The 23,629-nt window shown below is 42.5% G+C and overlaps 1 protein-coding gene across 9 annotated transcripts in view; it reads left to right on the forward strand.

Annotated features, from left to right (window-relative positions):
* FOXN3 (forkhead box N3) overlaps window positions 1-23,629 on the forward strand; it is a 216,955-nt gene that overhangs the window by 122,823 nt on the left and 70,503 nt on the right. For all 9 annotated transcript variants that reach the window (XM_062638632.1, XM_062638641.1, XM_062638623.1 and 6 more), the window contains exon 4: window positions 13,775-13,839. In XM_062638632.1, the coding sequence (XP_062494616.1) occupies window positions 13,775-13,839 (65 nt within the window). The remainder of the gene's footprint in view (window positions 1-13,774; window positions 13,840-23,629) is intronic.

Here is a 23,629-nt window from a genome sequence, read left to right on the forward strand (position 1 = left end):
AGGAATTGCTAGCTTAAAGGTAGAAGGGTGACTTCTCACTATAAATTATGTGAAGGTCAGCTTTTCCTTACTGAGCTCCTTCATTCATGCAGGTATTACTGTAACTTGAGAGAATTATTAGGATATTATTAAGTACAATATTAGTATTCTCAACAGGCTGAACAGCTTTTCAGAGAGGTAAGGATTATGGCTAAAGATGCACACTGGATTTTATTTCCCATTGCAGGTAGGAGGTTTACTTTTCTGCTAAGATGAAAGTGGCTAAAGATAATTTAAAAATGAGTCACAATGAAGTCCTCTGAGTATTTGTTTACAGTTAGATTTGCAGATCATGTGAAATTCATTATTTCATAGCTCTGCTTTGAAAACATTAAGTAGAATATACTGGGGGTTGGGTGCTGTAGTTATTGCTACTGTAAAAGTAACTAGGGTACTCTTCTTATGAAGCCCAGACAAGTACAGATCACACAGAGTTCCCAGCTACAGTTCAGTGGGGCATCTTCATTTTGGCTCTAAAGAGAGAAGAGGCTCCTGCAGCATAAATGTCTGTGAGGTCTCATTTCATAGAATCATAGAATCATAGAATAGTAAGGGTTGGAAAGAACATTAAGATCATCTAGTTCCAACCCCCCCTGCCATGGGCTGGGACACCTCACACTAAACCATCTAACCCAAGGCTTCGTCCAGCCAGGTCTTGAACACTGCCACGGACAGGCATTCACAACCTCCCTGAGCAACCCATTCCAGTGCCTCACCACCCTAACAGGAAAGAATTTCCTACTTATATCCAATCTAAACTTCCCCTGTTTAAGTTTTAACCCGTTACCCTTGTCCTGTCACTACAGTCTCTAGTGAAGAGTTCCTCCCCAGCATCCCTATAGGCCCCCTTCAGATACTGGAAGGCTGCTATGAAATCTCCACGCAGCCTTCTCCAGGCTGAACAGCCCCAACTTTCTCAGCCTGTCTTCCTATGGGAGGTGCTCCAGTCCCCTGATCATCCTCGTGGCCCTTCTCTGGACTTGTTCCAACAGTTCCATGTCCTTTTTATGTTGAGGACACCAGAACTGCACACAATACGCCAGGTGAGGTCTCACAAGAGCAGAGTAGAGGGGCAGGATCACCTCCTTCGACCTGCTGGTCACACTCCTTTTGATGCAGCCCAGGATACGGTTGGTTTTCTGGGCTGCAAGCGCACACTGAGGCTGGCTCATGTTCATTTTCTCATCCACCAACACCCCCAAGTCCTTCTCTGCAGGGCTGCTCTGAATCTCTTCTCTGCCCAACCTGTAGCTGTGCCTGGGATTGCTCTGACCTTGCACTTGGCATGGTTAAACTTCATGAGGTTGGCATCAGTCCACCTCACAAGCGTGTCAAGGTCCCTCTGGATGGCATTCCTTCCCTCCAGGGTATCAACCGAACCACACAGCTTGGTGTCATTGGCAAACTTGCTGAGGGCACACTCAATCCCACTGTCCATGTCAGCGATGAAGATGTTAAACAAGACCGGTCCCAACACCGATCCCCGAGGGACACCACTCGTTACTGGTCTCCAGCTGGACATTGAGCCATTGACTACAACTCTTTGTGTGCTGCCATCCAGCCAGTTCTTTATCCAACAAGTGGTTCACCTATCAAATCGATGTCTCTCCAATTTAGAGACAATGATGTTGTGTGGGACAGTGTCACTTTGCACAAGTCCAGGGAGATGACATCAACTGCTCTACCAGTTCTGTAGCCCCATCATAGAAGGCCTCCAAATTGGTCAGGCAGGATTTCCCCTTAGTGAAGCCATGCTGGCTGTCACCAAGCACCTTGTTGTTTTTCATGTGCCTTAGCATGCCTTCCAGGAGAATCTGCTCCAAGATTTTGCCAGGCACAGAGGTGAGACTGACTGGTCTGTAATTCCCCGGGTCATCCATTTTCCCCTTCTTGAAAATGGGGGTTATATTTCCCTTTTTCCAGTCATCGGGAACTTCACCTGACTGCCGTGATTTCTCAAATATGATGGCCAGCGGCTTCGCAACTCCATTTGCCAGCTCCTTCAGGACCCGCGGATGGATCTCATCAGGTCCCATGGACTTGTGCACGTTCAGATTTTTTAGATGGTCTCGAACCCGTTCCTCTCCTACAGTGGGCCCAAGGTCTTCATTCTCACAGTCCCTGTGTCTGCCTTCCAAGACTTGGGTGGTTTGGTCAGAGCCTTTGGCAGTGAAGACTGAGGCAAAGAAGTCATTCAGAACCTCAGCCTTCTCCAAATCCTGTGTAGCCTGTTCTCCTGAGAGCTTCCTGAAGGGGCCTGTGTTGTTCCTAATCTGTTTTTTTATTTGCTACATACCTACAGAATCCTTTCCTGTTATCTTTAACATCCCTAGCCAAGTTTAATTCTAACCGGGCCTTAGCTTTCCTAACCTGGTCCCTAGCTTCCCGGACAACATCCCTGTCTTCTTCCCAGGCCGCCTGTTCTTGCTTCCACCTTTTATAAGCCTCTTTTTTCATTTGAATTTTCCTCAGCCGTTCCTTATCCATGCAAGGAGGTCTCCTGGCCCTCCTGCTGCACTTCCTTCTGGTTGGGATGCAACACTCCTGAGCTTGCAGCAGGTGATCCTTGAATATCAACCAAGAGCCTTGGGCCCCCCTCCCCTCTAGGGCTGTATCCCATGGAATCTTACTAAGCAGGTTCCTGAAGAGGCCAAAGTCTGCTCTCTTGAAGTTCAGGGCAGTGAGCTTGCTGCACGCTCTTCTCACTGTCCTGAGGATCTCAAATTCGAGCATCTCATGATCGCTGCATCCAAGGCTGCCCTGGAGAGTCACATTTCCAACGAGCCCTTCCCTGCTGGTGAGCACGCGGTCAAGCACGGCACCTCTCCTTGTTGGCTCCTCTATTACTTGCAGAAGGAAATTGTCTTCCACACAATCAAGGAACCTCCTGGATTGTTTGTGCCGGGCCGTACCGTCCTTCCAACAGATGTCAGGGTGGTTGAAGTCACCCATGAGAGCAAGGGCCTGTGAGCATGAGGCTTTTCCTATCTGTCTATGGAGTGCTTCATCTGCAGGTTCTTCTTGATCAGGTGGTCTGTAACAGATCCCCACAGTAATGTCTCCCATAGCTTTTTTCTCTTTAACCGTGACCCACCCCTTGAATTTGAGGCTTTGTTGATTCAAAGACTTCTCTGGAATAAATGAAAAATTCCCATCTTCTGCTGACTGGATGAGGCTGATAAGGTAGAATTCTGTCAAACTCGTGCCATTCACTTTGAATTTACTGTACAGTGGGAGCCGTATTCTGTTTTTCATTTTCTCTGCATCCAACCTGAGGCATTTGGCATCTCTTTAGGAGAAACACTCTATGGCTGTTGTAGGTGCAGCTAATGTGAGTCATTGATGAGGTGTGGGCTGTCAGGGGCCTGGAACTGAGAGGTGGGGCATCAAGGGGTTGGTCCTGGTCTGCCACCATTTACTGACTCTTTTGGAGGTAAGTTGTTATCTCTGCATGTATATTTTCCTTTATGGTAACGGAAATGGTATTTCTATAGCTCTGTGGGTGGGAGGATTGAGCTAGATGATATCTCCTCTACAGTGCATCTGAATGCAAAAAAATGCTACATTCTCTTACTTCTTTTGTTACATCTTCAGACCCAGACTGTGAAGTGAAACAGCCAGGTGTTAGATGCTGTAGTTTCATGTGTGTGTTGGTCTGTACTTCCCCCCATTCCTAAAATACAGCTCTTGAGTGCTTCAAACTGAGTAATCACAAAAATGTGAATGAGTGAAAACTGACAAATTTTTATACTAAATTTTTTATGCATTAGCAGGTTATTTCTAAAATTGTATCTCTGAGGATAACTTGATACTTACGTGTTGAACTTTCATGTTGGCGATAGAACACCCCAAACTGCCTGTCATTCATCTTGTGAGCACCTTGCACGCTGTGCAGTATGATCCTCAGGCACTGGTCGTTTGGGGCACAAGAGCGTCATCACTGAATGCAGGACTTGTAGTAGATATGCATGAAGAGGTAGAATTGAGATTAAAAAAGCGTACTTTCCAAATATGTGAGTATTTTACTTCTGTTTTATTATTATTTATTGTCGTGTTCTGCTTTTATGTAACTCTCTGACATATGCATCAAACGCTTTAGTGTATGTCTGTGACTGGAAATCTCTGCACACTACTCTGCAGCAGTGCTGAAGAGCCTATAAGCATATTAAACTTACCAGGGAAAAGCACCTTCAGCATCTGGGAGAGGTTAAATGTTCCAGGGGAGAGGCTAAGCATTCGATTGTCCTCTGCTGCTGTAATTCCAGAAGCCAGATTAGTTTTGAATTGTCTGAACCGCATTCATTCAAGATTAATGAGAAAGACCAAATCTGGAAAATTTCAGCTGGTAAGCTCCTTGGCTTTGAGTAAGTGGCGGAGAGGAAGTTCATACTGGCAGCAGCCTGCAGGTCATGCTTAGTTTTGAATTTCCTTAGCACTTAAATCAGTGAAATGGGGAATTGCACCATACTGGATAAACAGGAATTTCAGCAGACAGTGTGAAGCATTTGTGGAGTGGGACACACGCTTAAAGGCCTCCTCTTCCTTCTTCCCATCTGTTTCTGTTTCATTGGAGATCAGATTTGCCCTTTTGTGCATGCGCATTTATAACATTGTGAATGTTAGAGGTACAGTGGTGTATTTAAAATTAACAAGTGGCATATTCTCACTAATGGGTGACAAGCCATTCTAGCAGAGATGTGTATATCACTAATCTCAAGTCCAGTTGACTGACAGGCCATGGTTAGAAATCTGAGTGAGAACCTGACGTAGAAAGTATGTATGAAATCCAGCTAGGTCTACCAGGAAAGCTGTTTGAAGTTATGCAGAAATAATAAACAGAGAGTTCAGGACTGGAATAACAGAAGTCAGTTGGATGACCTTGGGCTTTTTAAAAATTGAATCAGTTTCAATTTGGGAGAAATGCTTCTTTTAGTAGAGCTTTACATTATTATGCCTGGGTGGCAACACTGCAGCTTCACTGTGGTGGTCGGCATGGAAGTTGTCTAGAGCCTTGTGTGTGCTGTAGCATTAACTGATTTATATCAAGTTGCAAATGAAGGTGAGCCTAGATATAGGCAATGGCTAGGACTCATTTATTTTCTGGAATCTGAAATTAAAGACCGTTTTTTCTCTTCCAGTGCAGTTCTAATCAAGTAAAACAAGAATAGGAAGGAACCTCATCTTCCCCATCTCTTATTTTGGAGCAAAGTGAAGGCTATAATAAAAAAAAAAACTGGAGTGCTCCATTCCTAATTTTGTGGACTACAAGAGAATCAAACTGCTCCCCATTGGCCAGGTCATCATTTGATGCTGCTATGGCCCAGGAGACCACAGTCCTCTGTGGTCTCAGAAGTCAGTGGCTGTCTGTAAATAGGATGTTATTCATCTGGGCTTCAGGGAGTTGACCTGCAGTGCCTGCATGGGCTGGCACAGGGACACTCCGTAGCACATGAGCAAGTTTAGGTAACTCTGAAGTTTCCTCAGCCTGATGACTGCCACTTTTTCATCCAGTGATAGGCAGTCTAGGAACAATTTAATAGCAGTTGTGAAATAAGGAGAAACACAGGTGCACTACAGCATGTGAAGTAACCTACAGCGGTTTTCCTTACTTCAGGATAAGGAAAGCAGGAACAAGTATAAACCTGTGCTCTAAGAGGGAGCTCTGTTATTCCTTCTTTAACTACATTAACTTCAAAAGACTATTCCCTCACCTGCTGTGTTGTCACTGAACAGTTTTTTATTCCTCCCAGAGATATGTAGACTGTGTCAGTAAGAATTTATTTCTGGTTTTAACACAAAAGCAGAAAAATGAAACTGAGACCGAAAGGATGAAGTGACTTGCCTGGAGTCACTGTGTGATTCAGTGGTAGAGATAGAATGGAAACTGGAGTCTGATAGCAGGCATCTCTCAGTTCCCAATGGAGACAAATCTTTTTTCTTAATTAGAAGTAACACAGGACAGTTGTCTCACCATGCATTTCCAAATATGTCTGGACTTTTTCCTGTTTCAGTGTTCAGCCTGGAATTGTAATGTGTTCACAATAATTGTGTGAATAATTATAATATTTAATCACAGATTAGTAAGAAATCTGGTTTTTTTTTGCACTATGGATGACCTTCAAATAGCCATCTCTTTTAAAACAACAACTCTCTGGAAATTATGATGTTTTTATTTGTTTAAAGAACAAATCCACCATTATTGTCCATAAACACATATTCAGCTCTTGACAAAGACCAAAAGTCTGGTTGAAGTGTCTCACCAAGGGGACAGGAAGGCTTCATACATCATGTCAGCAGTGAGAGGGGTCTTTCGAGCACCACAGCAGTCATTGATGGGCTGCAAGACACATGACAATGTTTTTCCTGGAATTAAGAATTACTCTTTTAATCCCTAATTCTAGAAATTTGAGCAGCTTTTTTAATACTTTTTTTGTTTTCCCCTTTCTCTCCCTCTTTCTGTTTTCTTGCTTAATTACTTAAGTGGTGACAGTGGCAGGAGAGTGGCTTTGGCTAGCTGGAGAACATAAAGATTTGGCCAACTTTCCACTTCATCCTTCAAAAAGTAACGTTAAGTTTTATATTCAGACATTTTGCTCATGAATAGTTTCCCTGAGCAACTTTTCCTTTTGTCTTTAATGAAAATTTAGATGTAATCCCTCTGGCAGCCATGTCATATAGAAAACTCATTTAGAGTGCACAAGAGATCAAAATTTTATTGTTCACTCAAAACTGTGTTAGGCACCCTAGAGAAACCAGGAAAGGCTCCATCTAGGAGCTTAAAGTCTCAATCCCACATGTTGCAGTAAGGGAGAGATACCGAGAGACAATAAAAGGGGGAATTGCCAAGGAAAGAGAAGCATTACCAGAATATTAGAACAGCCTTCATAAATTAAAAATTAGTATTATGAATTCATAAATCTCTTCAAGAATAATGTTTTGTCAGTTATGGAAAATTTGAGAAGATGGGATAATGGGTTTATATATTTAAAATCTCTAAAGTAATCAGTTTTCATTAAAATCAGGGAATACCTTAGCATGCACCTTCCAGATACTTTTTAATGTATTGTCATTAGCCCAGGTTAGAGGAGGCTTTTTGCCTTTGATTGCAGAGGAAGCTTGTTTGCCTGTTGCTAGGGGGTTGCTAATTGTGATATTAACTGCCAGCAAGCTGCTGGCAGGGATTATACATTTTCTTTTCCTTGTTAACAGAACGCATGTGTTAGAGGTGCGGTGTTACCTGAATGCTTCTGTACTGCTCAAAATTTATAATGGGAGTGATAAATTCTTTAATACAACTATGGTTATGTACCCTGTGTAGAGCATGAGCCCCTCTTTGCAGTGCAGTAGTCTTGTTAGCCCCCATCCATTAATGGCATTAAAGTTGAATGTAGAAAACAGAACTGATAGGGCAGCAGAAGGATCTGAGCTCTCCGGTGCAAACAGTGGAGAGCTGTCAAGTGTTAGAGGAGCCTTCAACCAGAATGAGATGCTGTCTGTCCCATGTTCACTCTGCAAGCTCGTGGCAGTGTGGTTTGGACTGAGTGATCTCCTCCCATGCCATCCGACAGCTGCTCCACAGACCACATTTGTGCAGTGTGGGAGGCAAGGAGGATGCTCATTGCTGCAGTCATGAATATTTCTCATGCCTTACACAAGGTAGCTGCTGTAAGGAAGTCCTGTTCATCTTCCAGCATCAAGGGATGCTGTATTCCCACAGAATTATACTTCAGCTTTTTTTTTTCTCAGTTACCAACTAATCCTAAAATAACTTCTCAAGGAATGCTAAAAATTATGCTCTTCCAGCTTAGTTGGACATCTCTTTAAATACATTATAGTAGCAATCTGTGTCCACCTTTCTTTGGGAGCTCAAAGTATTTGTCAAGAGTATCATTCCCTGCTGCCACTAGATAGGGGCTTTCATGGGCACAAGCCAGATAAAGGCACCTACAGCTATTGTTATCTCAGCAAGTTGAACATAAGAATAATTGTGATTTATCTGCTTTTCAGAAACTTTTGGAGGTGGGTTTCTATGCCTGCCAAGATGCTCCATTGGCTACCCTTTAACAAAATGGTTTGTTGTTTCTAGGCTTGGCGTCCTTGACATTTCTGTCAGTTCACTATTTGTCAGATGTGGATGGTTGGTAATGGAGTACCTACAGTGTGAGTACATCGATGCCTTCGTTCCTTCACCTGGCAGCTGCAGCTTCTGCTCCCAGGAATTTTCAGCTGTATTGCTGTCCTGGTTACTGCTGCTGATCCCAGGGCAAAAGGTGGTGCTCTCCCATCTACTCATTGTGCATAACTGGAAACTTACTGCACTTTTTGGAAGGGGAAAGTTGTATTTCTTCCTACCACACCTTTTTGCAAAATCATGGATGCTGAGCTGGATGTAGAGGCGCTTCAGTCAACAATCTTCGCTTGTCCTCATCATTTTTGCCAATAGTAAGGTCTGGAGAGGGGATGCTCTGTATCACTGCAACCTATTTGCTTACTTTGTTGTGTTGTGTATATTGTGTGCATCAGCTTGTTAGCTTACAGCTGGCACCAGTCATCTTTCTACCCCTTACTAAGGTGTCCTGGTCTGTACTGCAAGCTTTTCTGAGAGCGACAGTGTGTTTTGATGCCAGTTATGCCTCAGCAGCTGAGCTCAAGTCACTTGGCCTTGGTGGGCCTAGGTGTATGTAGACCACCTTCCCTGCCTCCCTGCTGAGCTTTCCTTCTTTGGGCTAATAGCTCTCAGCTTCAGAGGAGAACTGGGGGGTAAGAGGGGTTTTTGTTTCCCCACCCTCTGTCTGTGTCTTCCTGCTTTACCATTACCCTCTGGACATACTTGATAAAACCTGTCCTTTGTGTTTTCATTATCCCTTGATTGTGGCATGTAGTCCCACACAACTGAATTTGTTTTGAATTTTTAGTTGTTTTGGTTTTTTAAATCTATTAATGAGGCCTCTCTGACAGAGAGGCCTTTGAGAGTTTTTGGCATAGTTGTGAAATACTGTAACTGTGAGAGAGAATTCCTGCCCTGTCTTTATTTTAGTGCTTGGCTTTAAGAACTGCAGTCTCCTTGCTCTGATGTGGATTCCAGAAGACAAAGAATTTTTATTTCCTTTTTTAAGTCTCTTGAAGTCCATGCACTTTTTCAAGATCTGTGTAAATGTGTGACGTACATTTTGATGGAAATGCGTAACTGGGGGAGCTCCCATGTTACTGGTTCTGTATGCCCTGGGAGCTCCTGGTTGGGCTGGCTGGCTGCCATGAAACCTCACTGGCTGGCCAGCCAACCTTCCCATTGGCTTGTTTTCCAGCACAAATGGTGTCGAAATCAACACATTCCCATGGAGTATTTTAGATTTCAGCAAAGCAATATTTTCCTGTGGAGAAGCCTTCTCTGAGGAAGATCCCTGCTAGCCCTCAGTCAGGCAGCTTCCCATGCCCAGGGCCCTGTGGCACAATGAAGTTTCCTACTGGTTGCATTATCAGAGGACAAACAGTTTGTCACTTGCCTTGAGCAGAAATCGAGTCCCGCTTGTCCTTACAAACTGATAGCTAATCCCCAGGAAAGGTTGGGTTTGATCAGGGGTAGCTCCTAGTTCCAGGTATGTCATTTCACATGAGCAGACGCTCATGGGTTAAAACAGTGTTAGTGGTTTTCAGCAAGCATGTGAATACTTCATTTGCTCCCTGCAGTGATGCACAAGTGCTGCAGTGACAATGACTGTGCTTCAGAAGGAGGTGCATCTTGCACTGGAGGGACTGGACACAAACATGCACCTTCAGATCCTGTGTTATGCATTTGCTACTGAATACTTTTGCAGCCTGGATATCCCTTTGGCTGAGGGTATGCTTGAAAAGATAGTGTTTTCTGCAAATCAAAGTAATGGTCCTTGTCAGGTAGGTGTTGGTGTTTCACATCTCATCGATAAACTATACTGATTCGTGTTCTTCCAAGATTGTTTGAAATCTCAGCTCTTCATGATTGATGCAGGTCCACCTCATGCCTGACCCCCACCTAGTGCTCTGTGCTCAACTGCTGCTAGGAGTTAAGTCAGCCCAAACCTGAGCATAACAAAATTGCATTAGGCCACATGTTTCTTCGCACTGATGTAAGAGTTCAAACTAGTTACTGCTTTTCTTCCACTAGGTGTGTGGGGATTTAGTCAAGATTAAATATTACTTTAGTCAGTGTGTTTAGTTGATAGGTTTTGGGGAAAACTCTGCCATCTATAATGCTAATCGTATAAATACTAATCTTATGGCATGTATTGATTACAAAAGAAAATTCTAAAACCAGATTTGCATTTTTATTTTGCCTAAATATGGAATATGCTCCTACTTCTGTAGGAGAGCCAGCCACTCTTCCGAGTAGCTTACAGACTACACTGAAGAAACAATTTGTTTGGAAAAATGCCTGGGATGGACCAGAGTTTTTTTGTTGTAGAGGATCTTTAGAAGAATGAACTTCTTCAGATGGTTTCTTAATCTGGAACAGGAAGGAAGCAGCTTTTGAGCACTTTGAGAGGTAGTGAAACTCTATCATTTCTCAACTTGAAACATGTTTTAATAATTAATATGCTCTGAGACTTCTTGTGCAAAAGTTTGTGAGCAGAAAGAGAATTCATCCAACACAGATCAGGCATAGCTAAACTTTATCAAAGCCCTGGAGTTCTGCAAACACAGAAGTTTGTTGTTTGAAGGGCTTGACCAGTCACTGTGGTACACTATCTACATGCTTGAATTCTTCAGCTTCCTTCCTTGGGAAGGCACAGTTGATTTTCTCAGTTCATGTGGGTTTGTGCTGAATCAGATGGAGTTTTTATGAGAGCCTTGGGCCTTTTCTGAAGTTGGAAAATAAGATAAATTACTATGGCTTTGTTTCTCTAGCGGAGACATTTTGTCTATTCAAATATATAGGCTTTTCTCTCCCCTTTCTTTAACCCTCTTTCACCCACAAACAGGCATACAGAAGCCTGGGAGTAGTTTTTTTCTATGTCTGAATTTCAGAATATTACTATTTTTTTTCCCTTGGGCTTTTGGAAAGCATATAGTTGCCATACTGTGATTTCTGGGGCATATTTGTACAGCATGAAGATTATTCTATGGCTTTCCACTTGTAGCGTGATGTGTCCTGTCCCAGAGATTATCCTGAGCTCCAGTGCTCTATAAAACCTTGAGCCTGTCCTACAGGAGTGTGAATGCCCTCAACAGCTCTTGACCTTCATGTGAGTTGAGGAGCTACACTTGAAGAGCTGGTGCTTACTGTAAGGAATGCAAACAATTGGTTACATTAAGCCCTATGAAGTGAGCGTGCATGTTCAGATGAGTGCCCCAGTGCACTCCAGCACTCCAGAACGCAGACCTACTTAACTACTTCTTGGTCATTTTGCACACTCGCTGTCTCTCAACTCCCCTTTTTGTTCAGGAGTACTGAAGGCTTTTATTACTCACGTAATTGCTTTGTATCCTTTTACAGTCTGTATTTTAACACAGAGAAGTTTTCATACATTAGCATGACAGTCTGTGCAGAATAATTGTGAAAGCAGTGTGTTTTTTATGTATAGCATTCTGTCAGAACTTTGCTAATGCTGTCAATGTATTAGAAAACATCTGTTTCACATTTCATTGCATTTTGTATAGTGGTAGTCAACTCAAGTGGAGGCAAAAGTAACTGAACAGAAATGGCATGTGGGGCTTGCCTCACAGTTTCCATCCAGAGAGGAAGGTGGATTACTTTAAAAAGGCAGGGTGCCTTACAGCAATCTTATCAAAGGATATTTAGTGCTGTCGTGGTTTAAACCCAGTCAGGTAACTCGTTCACTCACTCCCCCCCTTCTTTCCCTCCCCCTACTCCCGGAGGGACGGAGAGGAGAATTGAAAAGAATGCAACTCCCACGGGTTGAGATAAGAACAGTTTAGTAACTAAGGTATAACACAAATCACTGCTGCTACCGCCAATAATAACAATGATAAAGGAAATAACAAGGGAAGAGAATACAACACCTCAGCACCAGCCAACCGATACCTCTACCCCCAGCCCGACCAAGCTCTGACCGATGCCTCCTCCAACCCTGCAGTCTCCCAGCCCTTCCGGCTAACTCCCAGTTACCTCCTGGGCATGACGTGCTGTGGTATGGAATACCTCTTTGGTCAGTTTGGGTCAGGTGTCCTGTTTCTGCTTCCTCCCGGCTTCCCCTCCTCCCTGGCAGAGCATGAGGCTCACAAAGTCCTTGGCCAAACCAAAACATCGCTATCAGCTCTGTTCCCGAGCCGAAAGTCAAAACACTGCACTGCACCAGCTACCAAGAAGGAGAAAAATGACTGCTACTGCTGAACCCAGGACAAGTCCCTTGCTTTTAATTTGTGCTTGAATTTGGGCATAAGACAGTTATTTATATACCGATAACATAGTTTCATGATGCAAATGTCAATAAAAGCTCAATATATTAAAATACCTGTTACTGTCTTCAAGATATAGAGGATTTTAAAACCTGTTTCATAACCACAGGCAGGACCCCCTGGCAGTCTGTCTCTTCCACTTGCCTTGACCAACACTGCAACAGATCTTTCCATGTTTTCAGTTATTTCCTCTAGGTGCTGTGCTCTTTAAAAGACTTGCTGTGCCTGAGTCCTGTGATGTGATCAGTGAACTCCTAGCGGTACTGCCTCTCCCACAGAGGACTCCGCACCCGATAGGAGCAGGGGTGTCCATGCTCTTGCTCTGGGCAGCACTGCCTGTGGAATGCCCTGGGAGGGCGAGCTGTGCTGTGGTGGAGAGATGGGCACACCTGGCCAACAGCTGCTGTTAAGAAAAGAGTGAAGTTTCCTTCTGCATGCGGCGAGTTTGGCCCTTCTGCCAACAAGACAGGGCTGTGGCAGAAGAGCTGTTTTGGTGTGGTCGTAAGGGTGCAGCCATGCTCCCATGCCCTTACAGAAGAGGTGGGGTGCGGGCAGCCATGAGGCAGTTCCTTACAGCCTCCTGTCTTCTCTGACTCCCTGACACTGCAGAGGTTATTGCAGTGGAGGATCCACAGTCCTACTGCTCACAGCACTATGGGGCTGCTCTGAGGCAACAAAGGAAACAAGGTTTAGAGGTTCATACCGATGTTCCCTCCTCTTCCCTTTCCCGCGTTTAAATCTGTTCTTCACCTTCAGCTGCGCTTGTCACGGAAGAGATCTCTCAGAGGCCGTTGCGTTCGGGCAGCCTCTGTGTGAGCAGGAGGCAAAGCAGAAGAGGGATGTGGTGGTGTCCTGAGTGCAGGGCAGAGTGCTCTGGTGGAAGCATGGAAACCACCTGGTGTTTGGCCAGGGCTTTTCTGGTTTGATGTGTTAGCTGGGGCAGTGTGTTGTTATGGATGAGTAAAAGACCGAGAGATTTGGGTTTTTAGCAGATGGCTTTGGGAAAAGACATCTATTTTGCTGTACTGAGAATTCAGGAAATGTTCTTGACATTGACTTGGTTTTGTGTATTAGGGGTTTTTTATTTATTCCAAAATGCTTTTTTCTCTCTTCCTCTAAGAGAGTGTGGGTGTGTGCTTTGCTAAGGAGGTTCTTCCTTGCAAAGAGAATGTAAATCTTGAATTGAATTAACCTATTTTTAACATGAAATTTTAGAATCTTGCTTGAAGGCAAAAATGCCATGATGTTACATTAGCTTTAAAAACAGAACAGAATTCAATTAAACCTGTAATTGTTTAATGTAAATGAGATTTTCTTGACACTTATTTCTTCTTACCTTCAGCACATCAGGTCCGCCCATTTGGCCAGGAAGCACCTTTTTCAAGAGAAATGGAGCCCTTCTACAAGGTAGGTGATGGATATTACATCCTGAAGTAACCGTTCTACTTAATAAATGCCTCTTGCAAATTGCACAGCTTTTGTAATATTCACTGGGTAATAAGTAACCAAATGTTTTTTTGTTTCCTTTAACCTGTCTCCTTTATTGCGCATCTGGTGCCTTGAAAATGATGATTTACTACATACAGTGAGTGTAGTCTATGAAAGTTGCTGCTTTTCTGTCTTTCCTCGGATTATTAATTTGCTTGCTGTAAAATATGGCAAAGGGTGGTTTGGGTTTTTTTCTCCTTTGTGTGGATAAAGAGTGTCCAGAAGGAAATGTTCCGGGAACATTTAGCTCTGTGGATGAAGCAAGGTTGATTTTTGAGAGATCCCTTCTTTTACTACTTAACTGGGTTGGTAGCAAAATGTACCCAGAGGTAGGTAGCAGTTCTATATTGGGGAAAACAGTGGCAAAGTATTTGTCTCAAGAAACCTACCATATTTAATAGTGCTTATATTCACGGAGGAATGTTAAATATTTTTTAGCTTTGATAAGTAAAAATTTTCGTTCTATCTTACTAGACTTTTAAAAATCATTATTCACTGCTAAGTGTGTTTATATTTCTGCCATTGATTACACAGAACTACCATTGCTGTTAATGGAAATGTCTTGGGAACACAGAAGGCTTTTTCCCCAGACTGTGTGCGTTTGTGGTGCAAAAGTAACTTACACTGTTTAGGATGGTTTTATGGTCTTTGCAAGTATTTGTCTGTGAACTGTCTCAGTTTTGTGTTCATTCTTATGGTGCCAAGAGTTTTCTGTGCTGCTTTCTGGCAGAAGATGCTGTACAATGTTCTGCAGAACATTTATCCAAATCACCTTTGGAGCCTTACTGACAACTGGGCTCACAAGCAAATAATTGGCAGGCAGTACTGCTCACCTTCCACACACCAAAGTAATCCAGCATCTGTAGTTTACCTGGGAATATTTTTCAACTGATTCCTTGCATATAAGAGTATGCATTATTATATTATCTAATATCTAAGCTGACATTTGTTCAAACAAATATTTTAATATATTAAAGCTTTTGGATTCTTTCTTACCAATAGGAGATGGATAGACTACTGCTATGCAGCTTTTGGATTTAGTCTTGATAGATCTGCTACCTTTGTAGTCCTTCCTAACGGAAAGAACTAGAGGCGGTTTGTTGGGTTTTGTTTGGGTTTTGGGTTTTGTTTGGGTTTCAGGTTTTGGGATGGGTTTTTGTGTTTTTTTGTTTGATTTGTTTTGAGTTGTTCAATTCTGGTTTTAAATGTATACCTGCACATACACAGTTTTTGTAATTTGAGTTCATAAAATGTAAACTTCTCTGTTAAGCCTGTATGGTACAAATGTTCTGCCTCTTATGATTCAAGATATCCAGGAATTAATGGCAACTATTTTGTAGTCCTTCCTATCTCAGTTGTTGCTTACAGCAGTCTACCAGTAAGGAAGAGTTCACTGTTCTCTACACTCTTCTTCTCTGCTCTTCTCACCTTTCAAAGTGGGGAAAAAAACCTGAAAGCCCAAAACATTTCAACGTGTGAAAGAAATAGAGAAATTACTGCATTTTCAAGCAACTAACAAAGCCTAACAGAACTTTAACTGAGTTGGCATTCTGCGTTGCCATTTCAAGTGGAAAATGCAGCCAATTTGAACTCCAGTATGCATGATACTGCTGAGGTTGGAACGATGAGAAATTTTGAAGAAAAACCTTGTCGACATCTTTTAACACTTCCTGGTTTTAATTTTAAAACAAGAAAATAACTCAGCACGCCTTTATTTCTGTCTTTCTGTCTTTCACTTTTCCCTACAATGAGCTTTCTCACGTACATGATTCAGCAGGTTGCAAGGAAATCATGCATCCACCTCTTTGCTGCTTCTGATTGTCTTTTTCCAGAAGACCTGTGTAGAGGAGTGGTAGCAAGGGCACAGAGGTGTGAGATGAGGGGGTGCAGAGGTTTGTTGAGTCCTATCATACACGACCATCTTGAGTCTCTTTTTCCAGTGCTTATATCCATCTTAATGCAAACAGGAGAATGAAAAATTGATTTAATTATTGGTTTCAAGTTATAGTACTGCATTTTAATAGGCAAAAGTTTGGGATTTTAGGTAATTTTTACTTGATAAATCATATTTTGCTACATTTGTATATTGGAAAAGAATGTCCAGTGCATGTTATGGAAAATAATACAGAATAATTCTGAAATTTTAGTAAATGTGATCTTTATGTGCACTTGTCACACCTCATTTCTTCTGAGTTGTTAAGGAAAATGCTCTTTCCTGATCTGGGGAATGAAGAGAAAAAAAAAATTGCAATGTACGTAGTACTTCTTTTAGCCAAGAAAGACTTTTAGTCGCTCCTGGTTTCCATTCATTTTATACCTGAACTATTTGGCAAAGTAATCTTAACCGTTGTAAAGCATTTAACGTATTTCTCCAGAGAAGGTGCCTGAGAAACCAGTTAGCTGTGTACCTCAAAACAGCAAAGGAAGAGAAAGCAGAGCTAAAATTAATTTGAACTATTCTGTGTCCTTAATGTTTTTGACATGAGCAGTATTAATTCTCTATTCCTTTCTGGCTGTCTTTGCTTTATGTATATATGCTGTTTTCTTTTTGCCTATGGTTTTATTAGATACAAGATGGCTACCTCCATTTGTTTACTGACGATCATAGTACTGTTGGTTTTAGCATTAGCTCTCTAATGAAAACAAGTGAACAGTAAATTTACTTTTGATGTTAAGTCACCTTTTCTGGTGCTTTTTGAAGTGTTGAGCTCCTAGTAAGTTAAGATTGCTCCTTATATCCTTGTGCTCTTTGTCTTCTTACTAAATCCCATGCAGAGCTTAATATAGGTAGGACCTTCAGACCTTATCAGATTCTGGTGCCTTCTCTCAGAACTTACTTGTACATCCATGGAGGTTGCTACATTCTAGCCTTCAGGATTCCCAAACGTCATGTTAAGGGTAGGTTCTACCCCAGTAAGAGGGGATTTTACCCTAGTAAGGGGGGGATTTTACCCCCTTACCCATATGTTTGAAGCGTCTATTAATGTTCTGGGAAAGGTGAGACCCTCGAGCCTGATCAGCCTGTCGGAGCCCTCTGCAGGGGCTACATTGGGCAGCATAGTATATCCAAGGGTGATTCAGCTGTCCTATTCAGGGATTCACTGTAACAGATTCACTCACCGAGTTAATTTTCTGAGTTTCTGGAAACTCACACAAAATAGATCTTAGCTGAGGTTTTTTTATTACATAAATTCATGACAGCTTAATGTTTGAGCATTTCCATTGACAGGGCATTAAGGTTCAAAGATTGCTGTTGACAGTACATTAACTGTGAGAACAAGCGTGACAATAACATACATATAAAGCCCGCTAAAATTAATCATTAAATGTGCATAGAGTATAGCTCTTATCCAGTAGGCCTCTCTGTGGAGGGCAGAAGACAGGTTCAGCCCGTCAACCAACCCCGCAGTTACAATGCAGTCTTTCTTATGGGATTTAACTCAGGTTAGTAACTCTCTGTTTTACCCATTACTCCCACCATTTACCCATTGGGCAGTTAATTTGCATAAGGTTACACTGTTGTTTGCCTAATTCCGCATGCTCTTCCCACCTGGGCAGGGGTCTCTGGACCTGCAGCTGTGACATTTAGTATTAAAGTGAAATTATAATGGGGATAGTTCATGGAAAGGACAGCCTAATCATCTTTTGCTGATTGTGAAGCTGTGTTTGGGTGAATGTCCAGGTGGTGTTGCGATGTAGCAGACATCAAGGATAGTCTTTCCTGATTAGAAGTTCGTTAGTCTTGTTTTTTTCAGTCCTGTTTTCTTCAGTCCTGTTTTAATTTAGTCTTCCCACACAAGGCCAAAGCCTCTCCGGCTGTCAGTTCTGAGCATAAATCAGTTACGTTTCTCGGGTCTCCTGACCATTTAAGAGGCCTTTGTATCTCTCTATTCATACCCCTTCATAGTAACACAAGTTTCAATTTCATTGCTAAATACCTATGGAGTTTGACTGTATGGCTGTGGAGCTTGAGTATGTGCCTATGGAGCTTGAGTAGCTCTAGTTATACATATTTTATTAATGATTGGTGTGAAATTCTCTTGCTTTACAATCCTTGTCTATCAGCTGCTCTGTGGCTTATCAGGACATGGAGTCTTCCTGCTCCCACAGGGAGTATAACAGAGCCTGGCTGTGGTGTGTTCGTTCTGCTCCGCTCTTCATTCAGTTTATCTTCGCATACGCCAAGGTCGCAGGGTTGCCTGGGGAACTATCGTAGGATAGATTCTGTGCATATCAACTGCATTCCATCGTGGAAGTAACAGCTGCATTCTGCCCTAAAGTTTCCTTAATGTTTTAATATTAAACATTAGGGAGAAGAGGGTAGTGGTCTCTAATTTCCCCCATTATTCCACACCAGATAAAACAGGTTTTTACTCTTACTGCTTTTCTTTTTCTGTCAGTTTTTGTTATTGTGCATATTGTGGTTTTGTTTCAAATCACAGTTAAGTTTGTTTGTTTAAAGCTGCTGTATGTAGAAACTTTGTCCCACTTTTTTCTGTTATCTCCTGTCATACATCTATTTTTATTTAATAGAATGTATGGCAGGAAAAAGTCTTCATGGTAGAAGAGATTTAGACATACTCTTAACTGTTCACAACCTTGTGCTGGGTGAGATAGGTGGGGACATAATCACATTAACTTGAAACTAATGCATCATGTTCTGATAAGGTCAGTTTCATTGCTTCTCCTCTCGTCTTGGTTATTAAGCTCATATTATAGACTTGAGGATGCAGTTGCTCACAGATCAGTGGTAATAATAAAATTATTTTGCTCTAAATATATCTAACATTCTCCCTGAATAAATGAAAAATACATCTTCAAATTAGCTTAGAAGCAGTCCGGTAAGTTCCATCTGCTGAGTGGCACCTATAGGATGTAACTGGACTGTGGATGGGTTTGGTTTTCTTTCTTAAGATTCAAGGTCCATTTTGAGGGGGAAGAAAAGCAAACTTACCACTCTCTTTTTGTCTTACTTGCTCTCGCACTTTAATAAATTAAATGCAACATATTACTGTGTCTTCTTGTATTGAATCTGTTCTGTCCTAAGTTCCAAGGAAACATAGGTAGAAGATGTTTGTGGGTGTAATTACAGCTGTCATGGAAACAGAGCGCTGTGCAGTGAGAACAGTGGTCTTTGTCTGCTGTTGCTGCAGCAGTGGGGATTGAAACAAGAGTGCAAGAGCCACAGGAATTGCTCCAGAAGATGTGAGAGCCTCATGACTGGGCAGTGGCTGACATAAAGCGCCTCTCCTCTGTTTTATGGCAAGTATACATCTGCCTGGTGTAACCCCATTCCTGGGTAAGCTTCCTGAATTTCCAGTAACAGCCTGGCAGAAGCAGGCCTTTGTGGTAGCACGGTTAGCAATTCTTCGTTGTTCAGGCAAGGAAAGTGAACCTGGGTAATCCAGACCCGATCGCTGTTGAAGCTGAAAATGGAGGTAGCCCTCATCAGTGAGACTAGATGGTCCACCTGGGATTACTGCTTTCAGCAGTTCCTGGCCAACTGGAGATGCAGCCGTGATCCTTGCCATGCTGTCTGCTTTCTTGTGTGAGTAAGGTCCTCCACTTCCTCTTCTGATGATCAGTACAGTTTAAATCTGCTGCTTGTGGATGTTAAATCAAAGATATGAGCCCTTGCTCCAGAAGAGGGCAAGCAATAGGATGCTTACATGGGGATAATTCAGGCTTTTCTCCTCTGGGAAAGCAGTGTGTGGGACACTCTCATCTCTTGACTGATGCTTCCAGCAGCCCATGCATGATCTACGTTGGTCCAGCAGCTATGGCTGTAGCTGGCACTGCCTGTGAGGAGCTCTGTTGGGAAAGAATTGGAAGATGCTGTCTTCACAGGGCCAGTTATCACCAAAACCAGCATGAGATGGTGACTCTGCAATTTGTTGCAGAGTGGAAATGGAAAATCTGGGCACTGCTGCTGCATTGATCCTTCAGTCTAAGATGGCGGCCCTTACACTTCACTAAATCCATCTCAGTCTAAGATTGTGACTTTCACATTTTGGTGTACTGATGTTTGATATCTGACCATAATGTGAGACTTCAAGAAAATTTCCAAAGTACGTGGATCACCTTATTCTTGTTTGAGAATGGTGATTTGAGAGAGCAAAGAAATTGCATCCCTGAGTCAGAAAGTTTATTTTGAACAACATGTGGACAGACCAGAAGAAGTTGTCTACATAAAAAGAGAAGTCCTGCATAAAAAGGTGGGGAACCAGCTTGTTTATGAACACACACACATTTGTACAGACATCTTTTTCTTCTCTAATAAGCTTGAGTATTCCTTGAAATGACCAAATAGGCTGTTTAATCCATTGTCCATTGAGTAGTTTTAAGAAAAAAAGAAGTGGTGAATGCTCCATCCCTGGCAGTGTTTAAGGCCAGGTTGGACAGAGCCTTGGGTGACGTGGTTTAGTGTGAGGTGTCCCTGCCCATGGTGGTTTGTAACTAGATAACCTTAAGGTCCTTTCCAACCCAAACCATTCTAGGAATCTATGATTCTATGAAAGGAGAGAGCAGATTCGGGACTTCATATTTTCAAGTATTAGCTATTAATAGAAGCACTGGCTGAGGGTGAGGTAAGTCAGCTGGTGGGGGGGTGGGAGGGAGGGGAGGGAAGGGGTAGGCAGAAAGGGGCCAACTGTAGCTGGTTTCCCTTGAGAAGGTTAAATTAGAATAGTTCATTCTTGTAAATTGTGATGTCCTGTCTGCATTTTTATGTTGATAGTAGCAAAGACTACTTTATTTGGACAGCGAGTACTGTACTCAGTCTTTTCTCTGGAGAGGTTTGGGAAGAGTTACTCTTTACCTTCAAGATGGAAGTTGACAATAAATTCACAAAATGAAGACACGTGCATACATGCAGACACATGGTAATGTGCAAAACTGGGGTGTTTGTCAGCACCTATCAACAGATCCCCAAGGGCCCCTGAAGGCACAGTGGGCTTCTTTCTTCTGGTGGAAATTAAGTTCTGCTTTTTCCACTGCACGAGCAGGATAGATGCAAGTCCTGGGCATGTGGACAAGAGGTGGAGCCCATCCTGGAACACAGGTACCTGTTGGTGCTAGCAGGGGTAAAGAGAAGAGGAGCAGGGGAGTGCTGAAAGATGAGAGGATTCAATAAGTCTCACTTGCATTTAACTTTCAGAATTTTATGTCTTACACCTCAAAAGAAAATCAGACTTGAAGAGAAATGCTGTGTACTTCTGCTACCTTGAGATGCCAACATGGCAAGGTAAAACATATATTGCAGATAATTTAATAATACATAATATTTAGGTGTAATGGTGACCATAAGAAGAAAGGCCAAAAAGGAATGTAAGACAGTCGAGCCTTAGGATTGGTAGACGTAGGTGCTGTGATCTACAACACAGCCTTGGCGATCTCGCATTCCCCAGGAATCTAAATACTTCTTTTACTTTGAGGTTATAATTCCTTGGTTTTTTGCTCTATGAAATGAGGATAATCATAGTGATTCTCACTGCATAGAGCTGTCAGTCTACAAAATATTGGCTCTGTATTGTGTTCTGATGCTCCACCAATGGGAGAACCGTAAACAGTGGGAACCTAACTGTAAAAAGCCACAGTGCTGTTAGCTTTTGCAGGGAGGTATAATTTTGGGTTTTGGAGGTTCTTTCCCCGTTGAAGTTTCAGTTACGCTCCTTACTCTGAGAGATACACTTGGAAATTGACTGTTTAACTCCACAAATGACTGTTTTGAGTGGAGATCTGGGTTTTGAGTGTCCAGTTCCAATTTAGTTATTTTCATCAGAGAGACCAAAACATTTTGACCTTAGTATGTTTCTCCTCAGAGTTTGCTGCTTTGAGTCGCTGTCCAGCCCTCTTTGAAACTGTAGTGACAGTCATGCTCTGTTTGCTGTTTTGGTCAACCTATTAAATTAACAGTAAAGCTACTATCTCTCCATGTCACAATAAATCACTTTTCATTCACAAGGCATTTTTATTAAAATCAGCTTTTTTTTTCTTCTTTTTGTTTCTCCCACATGGAAAGTACCTGACAATCTCCTCAGAAGTTTCTTTTCACGAAGACAATTCATGTGGTGCCTCCGTAGAGACCGAATATTTGAATAGTTTATTTAGTATTAGCATTCAGTGTGTTTGCAGTGGTGTTATTGAGAAAGTAAAATTAAGTCAGAGGGGTTGTGCAGCATGTCCCTAAGAGAGTAATTTGAACAGCAGAGCTCTCCTTTGTTTGGGAAAATGGGTAAAAGCATAGTGGGGCTGCTGGGGTCCTGAGAGTGCTGGTAAGGGCTCATGTTTGTGAGCAGATTTTTAAATGGCCTTAACACTGTGCATTCAATAAAAAATCCCACTGAGAGCATTTTGCAGTCATTAATATAGAAATGTTCACTTTGGTGTGACATTTTTAGCTGTGTGTTCTGTGTAGGACATTTGTATGTAGGGTGCTAAAGATTAGCTGTGCAACATGCATGTAGTCTTTTCATTTCTGTTTTTCTAGTTGTGTGTGTGAGACAATGACAAAAGCTGTAACTAATGAAGTGCCTGCAGTATGGTCCTGTTAACACTGATATCAGAGCCATTAGTAAGGAAATATGACGGCTGACTGCTTATGTTCTTCATAACCAAGACATCTGAGCTACCTTTGGCCTCTAAAGCTGAGAAGGAATAAAACTGAACTGTAGCAGACAGGTCTTGCTAATGGGGGATCATGTTGCAGAGTACACAAAGATAAGTTAAATTCCTGCCATGTTTAAACTCAGTAACTTACATTTTAGATCTGTATAGGTGGTTTTGGTATCTTTACAGATAACTTTGCTTGTTTTCTAACAGTCCTGACTTTTGAAATTATTACTTCTGAGTGACTCAAGATGAAGTTTACTGGCTTTGTTTATTTTCCTTGACAACTGGAGAGTGGGGGTGAGTGCTGCAAGGCAGGTTCTACCACAGTGCTAACCTTGGGCAGAGGAGAGTACAGATCTGTGTGTACCCGCCTGTTTTACCTTTGGTGTCAACTGCTGTGTGAGTGGTGACAGTGGTGACAGCTTTTCTCTTTCTTTGGTGTGTACTGCGGTAACTCCATTGCTGCAACTCCCTGCAGTGCTGGCCCATCTGCCTCTAACTAGGATAGTGTAGGAGAGAAGAGGGAGGATACCAAATGCATGGAGGAGCTGAGGAGTCAGGTGGTCCTCACCCAGAGTTCAGTGCTGAGGTAATCTACAGGTAGTGTTGCTCCAAAGATGGTGCTAAATGGCTTCAGGTAATGTTCTTAGCTTCTTTTCAGATTGGTCCTACAGGTGATGTGGTTGTAGCTTTGTGGTTTGAACACTGGAATCTACTTCCTTTAAATTGCCAGTAGCTGATCTTAGGTTTTTAGGAAAAGTATTTTCTGTGACTGGCCCTTCTGTAGCCATCATCACAAGTGCTTTTGTCTAGAGACATGTCCTGTCCCTCCACAACACACATAGGAGACTTAAAAATGGAAAACTCGCTGTGCCACCCTTGGGTGTCAGTTGAGTGAAGACCAGATGCAGCAGCTTTCTCCTTTTCCAGGACTGCCTTACATTCAGGATTCCTCTAGTGTTTTCCTTTCCTGACCAGGAGTAATAGTCTGCTCAGAGCATGGGGATTGTTTGCCTGTGCCCAGGGTTTCTGCATGCCTGGTGGGGTGGGAGCATCTCCTAATGGGCTGTCATGTAGCTGGGAAGTCCTGGATGTGTTC

The sequence above is a fragment of the Pezoporus occidentalis genome, unplaced genomic scaffold, assembly GCF_034315485.1.
Source record: "Pezoporus occidentalis ecotype Australia unplaced genomic scaffold, CSIRO_AGI_Poc_V1 ctg115, whole genome shotgun sequence".
NCBI classification, from domain to species: Eukaryota; Metazoa; Chordata; class Aves; order Psittaciformes; family Psittacidae; genus Pezoporus; species Pezoporus occidentalis.